The sequence below is a fragment of the Psammomys obesus genome, unplaced genomic scaffold (genome assembly GCF_907164565.1).
Source record: "Psammomys obesus unplaced genomic scaffold, mPsaObe1.curated_primary_1811, whole genome shotgun sequence".
Taxonomy (NCBI): Eukaryota; Metazoa; Chordata; class Mammalia; order Rodentia; family Muridae; genus Psammomys; species Psammomys obesus.
The window spans coordinates 14,186,715-14,197,900 of NW_026596166.1; the positions used below are offsets into that span (position 1 = coordinate 14,186,715).

The following is an 11,186-nucleotide window of genomic DNA, read 5'->3' on the forward strand; positions in this document are numbered from 1 at the left end:
TCTTACATTGGCTTCTGGCTACAGATAGTGAGCGTTTACTAAGTGAACAGAATTGTAAACTCCAAGGAAAGCCTGATACTTTCAAGAAACTAGTCACTTTTGCATAGCCAAAAGAATCTGAATACTACTAAAGCTGTTGCTTCTGCATCTTCCTGATGAAGATTTTGATTCAGGCTTCTAGTGTTTAAATCCCAAGTGGTGGCACACACAGAACATCTTACCTCACCCTCTGGATGCTGCATTCTTACGCCACCTCGTCACATAAAACATATAGGAATGCAGTGTCCTTGTCTTCTGCGTGGCTGTGTTGCGAGCCCTGTATCTTCCTCCTTAAGCACCAACAGCTGTTCTTCTTTTCCTACTCCCTGTTACCACCTTTTCAAAGTTAACTTCTGAGTAATTGAGAAGAATTCTTCAAGAAAGAGCTAGATAATTGTGGGATAGTTGATTATTACACCAAAAATTTCTAGCTAGAACACTTGTCATTTTTCCATTCTCCGTAAAGTTAAAATGACTGGCAACAGGAGCTCCACACAACGCTGCACAATCATTTATAATACATAAAATAAAAATCTATTCTAATGACAGCACATATCTTTTTAAAAATAATTTATTTATTTTTAATTTGTGTACATTGGTGTATTGACTGCATTATGTCTGTCTAGAGGTGTGGGATCACTAGAAACAGAAGTTATAGACAGTTGTGAGCTGCCATATAGGTGTTGGGAATTGAACTTGGATCCTCTGGAAAAGCAGCCACTGGGCCATTTCTCCAGCCCTGACAGCACACAATCTTAATTCAACAAAGTATGATTCTTTTATCAAAAGTGGAACATGTTTTCTTGTGTGGAACTAAGCTAGTGTTCAGCAGGAATCTCACAGCTGACTTAGAAGAACACTTTATTTGTGCTATAATTAGCAAAGAGTCAGTGTCCCATAGTGAAAGAGAGATGTGGCTGATGAAATTTTGATTTATTTTATCACTGATTCTGTATCAGGTAAGGTTCTATACCGAAGTCACCTAAAATACTTACATCTCCACCTCTTTGCAATCATTTCCCAGATAGCTTCATAGTTACCATCCTGACACTTTCTTCTTTCTGAGCATATAAATTACTTTCTGCAGACTCAAAATTCACAAACTGAAAACTTAGTTCTGAGACTTTGAACGTTAGCCTGTCCTTTTGCTTTATCTTCAGTGATACAGGTTATCTGAGATGTCTTCCAGAGATAGCTTTGTAAAATCTTAATTATCATCATGAATAAATAAAAAGGATAAGCAGAAAACAACATTTAAAATTAAATCGGTTAAATAAGACTTCACAACACATTTCCTTTATTAAGCTGTAAAGACTGATTACCAAGCTATCTGTAAGTCAAGGGCAGGGCATTAAGAAAAAGTATGATTACTAGTGTCTATGCTTACTAACTGAAAATTTTTATTTGAGAAATTTGTCATAGCATGCCGACCAATATTGATCAGCTTTGCAGAAATAGTTTGAATTCTCTAAGAATAATCTTAAATGTAATGGTCAATGAGCAATTTTCAAAGAGGAACCAAAAGTAAGGGCTAACTTGTACACTGTTCAAAATACACCTCACTCAAATAATATTAAAATAAGATTGCTTTATAAAAGGCACACACCAGCGTTATCTTATACTAGAGTTGTTTATTAAGTTAATATTTGTTTAGAAAGAAAAAAGTAATATTCCAAAATTTCTCTGAGAGTATAAACTACTAAATAAATAAGTTACATTTTAGTACCTAAAGTATTTTTAAAAATCTTGAAGAAAGAAATAACTTGAAAATAAAAATGATAATTCTAAAGATCTTTTCTCCTTCAAGACTACATAATTAAAAAATTTTAAAATTGCTTATTTTGTTATCATAGCAGGGATTTATAAATAAAGGCTTCTGGCATGCTCATCTGCTCTTCCACTACTCATTCCTTGAGCCTTTGTGATCAGCTCTTGTAAATACTCAAATCCAAAGGCTTTTCACTAGCTTCAAATTTATTGTTTGTATTCATAAATATCATCAAGTTTTAGATGCAGAATTTCAAAATGAAATCACAGCAGGAAGTCAAAAGATGAGTATAAAGAGCACAAGGAACCTGTGCTATGTACCTGCAAAAAATCAAAGCATTTGACAGGGTAGGTTATGGTTCTATGGTAGGTTTTATAAACAGTACTGAAAACATAACTGATTAATTCCTTAAGATGTTTCTGGAAGAGTTGTGCTCTGTGCTTAGAGAACAATAAAGCCAGTCTAATAAATCTGTTATGTTTGTAGCTAATTTTTGAAGGCATTCGAGGTCCTGGGATAGAAGGTGACATCGCCATCGACGATGTGTCAATCGCAGAAGGAGAGTGTGCAAAACAAGATCTACCAACTAAGAGTGAGTGTTTCTGCTGTTGAGTGTCACTTGATGGGATGGGGAAATTATCTAACAGCAATTACAGTAACGTTTCCATTTCATAGAAAATGTTTTAGTGAAAACTACTTCTGCCTGTAAATCAGTGGAGGTATGGTTAAGTCAAATTTCTAGTGCACTGGGACCATATTTGCAGTAACATAAAATGATACTAATTTCTATTTAATTCTATGCAAAACACTGAGATTTTTAAAACAGATAAAATATATTACTTTATGCTATGTTGTGAAGGGGTTGCAAAACTATTATTAAAATATTTGGCAAATCTACGCACAGCACAGATATAACAAAGCTGCTTTTAACTCCAAATAGTTTAAATATACATTTCCTGGAGCTAATATTGCTCTTTTTACACACTTATATGGAAATGTAGTACGTATATTCAGTAATGGAGTAGCTATACTTATTCTAATATAATCTACTCCATATCAACTCCACAATCTTGCTAGATAATTTTGTTTTTATCTAGAATTTAGATATTATACTTTAACAGTGTCTTCAAAATTTTATTTTCTACTTTGGGATCAATTTTAAATAAATATGAAATGATATTTTAAAAGTATTTCTGCTCCCAAAATCTTCATCTCACATTATCCATTTGAAACATGTATTTATAATCATTGTTGGAATGCATTTCACGTGCAGGATTTTCTTAGACCTATCTATAAATTTTAATTCTATGCTCACACTATGAAGGAGTAATCAGCCTAAATTTCCACAATAAATCATCAATAATTTAATATATTGAAACTCTATGTTACTCAAGTGTAGAGTACACCAGAATTTTTTACTCGGTATATTTATGAAAAAAATTATTACATTCTAGATATTGAAAATCAGCAATGCAGTTACAGCTTCCAGGACCTAATTAACTACATTGTTTAGCATTGAAAAACAAAAACAAAAACAAAAACAAAAACAAACAAACAAAAAAAAACACAGCAGCAGACTGTGGTTGCTTTTTATAATGCTTAGCATTTAAAATGCACGTTTAAAGAAAAACTTTCTGGATTTTCACTTTGAGAAAGGTTCAGTTACACCCACATGAACCCAATTTGCCTAGAACACAGAGAACTGTGCACTCTCTTCAGATGGTGGCATTTATGATGCCGCATCCATTAGGCAACGTTAACCTTACACTAACAGAAGGCATATAAACATTGCATCCAAAATTTATGTTTCTAATGTTTCAATAAAACTTAAACAAATTTAATTTGGTAAATTGAAGTAAACTTTACAAATGGGGAAAACAAGCGAAGAAAGCAGGAGTTAGCGTAGTTACAGGAAATGACTGTGAGAGCCTACCATGTTTTCGATATCATACTCTAGAACATTCTCATGTACATGATTTTTAAATTAGCACAGAGAAATGTGTGTCTGCCATGTTCATAACTGTACATTTAGGCTGTTTTCCCCCTTCTGCTTGTCTTAGAAATATGATTTATAATGCAAAACCATTTTTTTTCTAAAATTATTTTCCAAGTATTGAATTTATTAGTTCACAAAAGCTCCATGAGTAGCTACATGAAATGTTTATGTCCTTAATGATGGTTCTGGGTACTTCTTTATCTTTAGATTCCGTGGATGGTGCTGTTGGGATCTTAGTTCATATATGGCTTTTTCCAGTTATCATCCTCATCTCTATCTTAAGTCCTCGAAGGTGACCTTATCCTGGCAGGGGCTATAAAAGATTTACCAGGCACTGGCATGAAGAAAGAGTCTTTGTAAATGGACACTGAAAAAAACAAAAAACAAAAACAAACAAACAAAAACAAACTACCAAAGATTCCTCCACTGACTACTGACTCAAAAAATTAAATAATAAGAACACCATTTTTTAAGCACTGGGGATAAAAAGACATCACGGAAATATAACTTATTCCAAACTACATATAGAAGATAATCCTGGCCTGGGTACAAAAGAGACCTTCAGGTGCTTTTGTGGCTAAAATGATTACAGCTTCATCTGGTTGAACTCTGGAAAAAAGAAAAAAAAAAAAAAAGAAAAAGAAAGAAAGAAAAAGAAGAAAAAAAAGAGCTATAGAAATCCTCGTCAAAGCACAAAGTCATGGCTGGTTTTGTTTCAAATGAATAGTTTGCTTGTTACCATGGAAACCTAATGGCCTGCCAACAAAAACCTCACTGTAAACAGGGTACGTGGAGAGCTGGCATTTATTTTCCTTTCGAGAAGGTTTTATGTAGAGAATTAAATAAATGTAGGCCCTTTTACCTTTGGCTGTTACCCTTCCTTGAAAATGCTCCAGACGCAGAATTATTTAAAGGTTTCATGTTCCTCCCCAACTTGCCCCACCCCACTTTCACTGTTGTTCCAGGTTTTTGTTGTTGTTGTTACTGTTTGTTGTAGTTCTTTTGTTTGTTTGTTTGTTTGTTTCCTTTTTCTTTTTTTCTCACTCCCATGGCTAAGCTATATAACTGTATGATGTCTCTTTTTGCATGCACTACTATCCAGGATGGTAAACCTGGGCTTACATATTACACAGGCTTATCGGAGTTTGCTTGCGGCCACTTGAACACCCAAACTACGTCATCTGTTCCTATGAAGAAACCAAACCACCATCTTTTATAAATTGCCATGGAAACCAAGTGCCTTCAATGAAACAAGCCTGAATAATTTTCAACTCAGAAGCTTGCACTGCTAACAGTGGTTTGTGTAAAAACTATTTTGTAAACAGACGACACAGCCTACATGTGCAAATTACTGGCCAGACACCCCAGCCGCTTCTGAAGAAGGACCCACGCTGCTGCGTAAACCCATGTAGACAAGATTATTTGTTTCACCTCCTAGACAGCCATGGCCTTTCGGCTTAATGTCCATAGAAAATAACTTCCACTGAGACCACACATGGGAGCAACACTTTTTTCTTCCAGGTTATTAAATGGGTCAACCAGAGCGAAAGGTTGTTGAGATAATACTTAGCGCAAAAGGTGGTAAAACGCAGAAGTGATTTCTTTTTATTTTTGTTTTATTTTTTACTCTAACCTCCATTTGAAATGAAATTGGCCCTGCCTTTAGAGGGAACAAGGAAATGTTTGAGATTGCCGTGCATACGAACTCTGCCGCGGAACTGGGCCTGAAAAATCTGGCTTTATTCTAGAAACGGAGGGTAATACGCCTCTGCCCTTTAGTCAGACTCTGTGCAAATTGTGAAATATTATTTTATTATTTTAACAAGATTAAAAACACTTTTACAAAAAAACAAAAACCTGTAAAAATGATTTTGAGCTACCTGAGGACAAACCATACCTTTAACCAGCCAGTTTTCCAATGCATTGTAAATTTCACTTAAACCTGTTGGTTATGACAATTTGAAGATCTTTTTCCTTAAATTATCTCAACTTTTAACTTCATTTAAAAAGACTTTTGTCTAAAGAAGAATATTATTATTATCTGTTCTTTCAACATCCCAGGATTTAAAAAAAATAATGATTATGCAAGTAATTGGGATCTTAGTATTAAATTGCAGAATTTGCAAATATTAATACAAAAAGCACAACAAAATGTAGTGGAAAATGACAAAGCCTGATTTCTTTTTAAAACTACTGTAGAAATGTTTGTGCAAATTCAATAATTCAACTTAAAATATAATTTTACAGCTCTGTTCAATAAAGCCTCTTTCCAGGTAAGGTATAAAAAAGCAGTATGTGTGTTTGTTGGGCAATATTCACTTATCATTAAAATGAGATTAGTTATGCAATTTATTGGTTATGTTATCTTGGACTAAACCTTTAGTGCTTCATACACAATTAATGTCTTCAGGAAGAAAATTTAGTAAGAGCACTTGATGCGTTCTCCTTTACCTGTAATACGTGTAGAAAATATACCTTTAATAGGTAACATACAAACCAAATGCAGGTTGAAATTTAATGTGTAATTTCATGGTCAGTTCAAAAGGGGACACTTCAGAATACCTAAGCAGTAATAAAGTCAAGTTAAACCACATCTTTTAAATCTAACAAAAGAAGCAAATGATTATTATAATTTATTTGAGTTAATTAGCCACATTGAATTTTTTTCAAATTGTCAAAGTCATCCATTATATCAAACCAAAGATTTCAAGTAAGTGATATCTGGGACGCTTATCTTCTGAGAAATCTCTGTTCACCTGCAACTAACTGCATCTCAGAACTACCCAAGATTTGAAAGACACGATATTATTTTATTTTGTTAGTTCTTACATTTCGCATTCTCTTTGCCAAGACACTAATAAGTGTCTTTCACTTTAAAGAGAGGTTTAATTTGCCATTTTCTTTCAATTATCTTTAAGTTGATTTGAATAAGGCTTTTGTAAATAAATCTAAATGAAAAGGACCCCTTAATACTGAATATTGGAAAATGTACATTTCATTTCAAGAAAAATAACAGGTTTTTGTTTTGTCTTGTCTTGTCTTCCAAATTATCTCAAGCAAGGAAGCTGCTGTGACTAAAACTTTCAATTGTATCATTGAGCATTTATCAAATACTAAAATCTTTCCTAAATTTTCACACAGTTAAAACACCACACACACACACACACACACACACACACACACACTTTGGAAGTTCATGAGAACTGGCTGGTACTTCAAAATTAATTTTTATTAAACTTCCAAGAAGTTGCAGATGATTGTGAAGAACAGGGGCAACCAGGGGTGAGAGCAAGCAGACTAGGGAGACTGTGATAAAATGGGTATCTCATGAGATTTATATCCTCTGGACAAACCAACACACAGAATCTCTGTTTTTACTTCAGGTCAAATGCTCAGTTGCTTTAACTGACTGTAAGTGGCTAAAAATTGGAAAAATGTAAATGATTTGCATCATTGAACTGGAAATTTTTGTGAAATCACCTCATCTTTAATAGAACTAACAGTCACGAAACCCCTAAAACACCCTCCCCTTGCTAACATCATCGTGTTTATCAGAAACTCGATTCAATAATACCTTCCTCTTACCGTTTCGCTAGTGGGTCAGCCTAAAATGAAGAGAAGCCTGTTGGGTTTTTGTTTTTAATGAGAAAGCATCTAGCAGCCAGGGTTTCATTTTCTGGGAGAAACAATATACCATGTAATTTCCATTTATTGACAACAATTGATCTCTATTAAGCAGGAGCAGTACCACTTTCACCATTCCAACCTTGTTTCTTTACATGTTGGCATTTCTACAACTGGGCCTATTTTAATTGCAGTTAGCATAGTCATATAGTGAAATGAAGGGAGACACTAGAGCTGAGAGGAATGTGAATGTCACTACATTGACTGAAGTTGCCAGAAGTGCCAGCGGGTGCCAAATATGATCCCCTTTCTCAAACCTAGAACTGAGAGAAAGATATAACTCAATCACAGTTGTGGGATGTAGTAAAAAATCATGGACTATGCAGTTTTGAAAAAAAAAAAATAACCGACTTACCTTTGCTTTAAAAAAACAAAACAAAACAAAACAGAGTCGTTTTTAGATGCTTTACATACAAACCTACCCTTGCTTTTCCATTTCCTACCTATTTTCCTGTCATCTGTTTTTATAGTTCCATCTTGGATTATATTTCTTCCTGGTCTACTCTGGTCCCTGTTCCATATGGCTTGTGGTAGTCAACAGATCAAGAGTTCGGCCCGTGATTACATTTCTTTAAGAGAACTGATGAGGCATGGTTACAATGTCAGGCTGCGGACCTTGACACTAATGGCACATCATTTCGCATTTCCCACAGAACTGACTCAGCATAGCAATGAATTATATCTGAATTAGAACCTAGCCAGTCTGTTATACCATGTAATATACAATGAAAATAATTCCATTATTTACTTTCGTACTTGGAAATATGATGAAATATAAATTACAGCTGTACTAAACTTTTCAAAAAACATGCAATTTTATTTTAAATATTTTATAATAATAAACTTATCTGCCAACAAAATGTGTAATTTGAAGAATAATTAATTCGTTTAGTTCTGTACTTAAGTCTGTAAACTGTGGTATTACTCAGAATTATTTTAATTTTGTTTTTTTATTGGTCATTTTAAAGTTGGTGACAGACTGATCTGATTTTTGGTAAACTTTACAAATGATTCTTCTAAATATGTGTCCTTTATCACAACCCCCCCATTTCTTTTTTTAACGTGCCTTTCAAGTATCAGGGCCACTGAATAGACATTTAAACTGGAAAAAAATTCCTGCCCCAAAATACATTATGGTTGATGATGACTTCCACTGTTTCAGCTGTGTCTCAACAAAGCAGAAGGCACACCCTTCTTGCAAATGGGCAGTTGATTTCAATGAGGAGTTATTGCATTTTCTGTGAAAACAATAAAATGATAGGGTTCAATCCCAAGCTATTTCTCTTCCTACAACATTACCTTTGTGGCTAGCCCATTTAATTCATTCTCTTAGCATTATTTTTAGAAAGAAATGTGTGTCATTTTCTACTCTGTCTTCGGGGAGAGAAACTACTAAATATAATTTCATTTTTTTTCAAATCTAATCTCAGAAGTTGGCTGAGTATTCATAGTATATCTACATATAATTGTGTATGTTATTACATGAGCAAAGAAAAATTTAGAAGCTTGATACTATAATGTGAAGTATGTCAGCTGGAAAGGTCCCTGGTGGGTTGATGTCTGCTTGGAAATAGAAGTGAGAGATAAAGTTTCCACACAATTCTGTATGGGTTATTTTATGAGCAGAGGTTCATTTAAAGCTGAAAAAAAAATATGAGTAGTGATTTCACTACTATGAACCCATATCTGGAATCTCAAACTGGAATCCAAAATTTGGACCTAGGGCTGAGGTTAAACTCTGGGGAGAAACTGCAATAGTTTTCTCAAGGATATATTTACAACTGATTGAATTTAATTTCCATTGTACTAATTTTCCATGAGTTGATTTGAAATGTATTCTTATTTTTCAATAAAATAATGGGAAATTCTATGAGTAGAGATAAGCTTGGTAGTTTTGCTTGTTTTTGTATGGCTCTTCGTTATTGCCCTGGATTTCCAGGCTATCATTTTTATTTCTTGAGTCTCACCAGTATATTTAAATGTGTAAGTTTAATCAAATATGCATTGTGTTACATTTATATGAAAAATGAGTTACATTGGAAAACCACAAGATTTAGGTTTAACTTAAATTTACATTTTGATATTTTCCTTCTTCCAAATAGTTTCAGATAGCTCTATGTTATTTTTCTTTGGATTTTTTTTCAATAAATGAAATTATGTTAAATACTCTATTAGTGTTTGGGGAAATTTTCTGCTTTCAGTTACTTAGAAAAAAATTAAGTTAGAAACAACAACAAGAAATGACACTTAGGATGCAATTAAAATGAACGAACCATCATTTCTTTTACAATTAAGTAGCCTTTTATAGACTCCATACCACAGTGAACACGATAGATCTTCAAGATTTGTGTTGATTCTTACATCCTCTGTGAGAGACCATTTTGTGTTTCTGTGTTAAACTAGCAGACACTAGAATCTGTGAGTTAAGAACTATGGCCTTGTCACGTGGCACAGTAGCTAGGCTTCTGTGTGAGCCATTGCATGAAGTGACCGCAGCTTGATGTTACAATGATCGCAGCTGGGTGGTGCTACCCTTATTCATGGAGACTGCTCTATTCACCTGTTCACAAGGACGCTGTCAGCTAACTGTGAGTTTTCCTGAGGTAGAAAGTACATGGCTCCACCATGAGTGGGGATCAAAGCATTAATGGAATTCAGAAAACGGGTACCAGCCATTGTTACCTTACTGCCTGATCAGCTTAATTTTTCTCCATCTTTGCCATTACACCTCTAAGTAAACCCTTGAACGTTTGGAAAGAGAGTTATAATTAATTAATACTTAAACCCATTAATTGTGTTTCAAAATTGGCTTCCTAACAATGACTCCTTCACTCTGTGTTAAATTACTCTGCATTCTCCACAGCCATTTTAATTTATAAAATGGTCTTTTTATAGGTATTATCCATTTTTTATTTCCTAAGATACCAGGAATTATTCCTTAGTACTATGGATTTTTGTTTCTCTAAAGAAACTGTAATGTCATCTGTGGCAAAGCTGCCTATCCATGTTTTTATTTCTACAATAGAAATGAGGTAAGATGTGAGTCTGGGTTCTATGAAGAATGCAGCGTGATTTATTACTGATTAACTTATATTTGAAATAAACTCAAAAGACTAGAAAACACTCAGAATTTTTATCTTTAAATTATGAAAACATTCAAATTTTATAAACAGAAAGTATGTCATGTGCAGTAAGAAAAATATCTAATTGTTGCAAGAGTTTTGTTTTCAGAACAAGTATCTGGTGTTTTTTAATTTAATGGGCAATAACAATTTTTCTGTTTTGTTTTGTTTTGTTTTGTTTTGTTTTGTTTTGTTTTTGATACAGGCTCTCAGATAGCACAGGCTGGGCTCAAACTCACTTTGTAGGTGAGGCGTAGTTTGAACTCTGGATCTTCCAGCATCCAAACAGCCAAAAGGGGGTCTTTTCTGTGTTGAAATTTGATAGTGAAATAAAATTAAAATAAAATAAGATAAAAATGAAAATTAGAGGCAAGAAGCAGAAGGCCCACCTCATTTGTTCATGGCCAGAGCACTGATGTTACCTTTGCCAGAAAACTCACGTTAACCTAGAAAAATTAGACTAATTTAAAATGGTTTTGTCAGAAGCCCAGAATAAACATGGAAATAATACTTTCTATGGTCTCTTCCTTCAACTATAGTTGATTAATTATAGACTGAATGGTTTTTGTTTCTTTGC

General features: G+C 33.9%; 1 protein-coding gene across 3 annotated transcripts in view; it reads left to right on the forward strand.

Annotated features, from left to right (window-relative positions):
* Mdga2 (MAM domain containing glycosylphosphatidylinositol anchor 2) overlaps window positions 1-5,859 on the forward strand; it is an 870,813-nt gene extending 864,954 nt beyond the window's left edge. The window contains exons 16-18 of one of the 3 annotated variants that reach the window (XR_008718784.1): window positions 2,294-2,399; window positions 4,011-4,588; window positions 4,906-5,859. Coding sequence is in view for 1 of the 3 variants with exons in the window: in XM_055595284.1 (XP_055451259.1) it covers window positions 2,294-2,399; window positions 4,011-4,099 (195 nt within the window). In the remaining 2 variants the exon portion in view is untranslated. Of the gene's footprint in view, window positions 1-2,293; window positions 2,400-4,010 lie in introns of all 3 variants that reach the window. The other 2 variants (XR_008718785.1, XM_055595284.1) reach the window with 2 other exon arrangements.
* The last annotated feature ends 5,327 nt before the right edge of the window (window positions 5,860-11,186 follow it).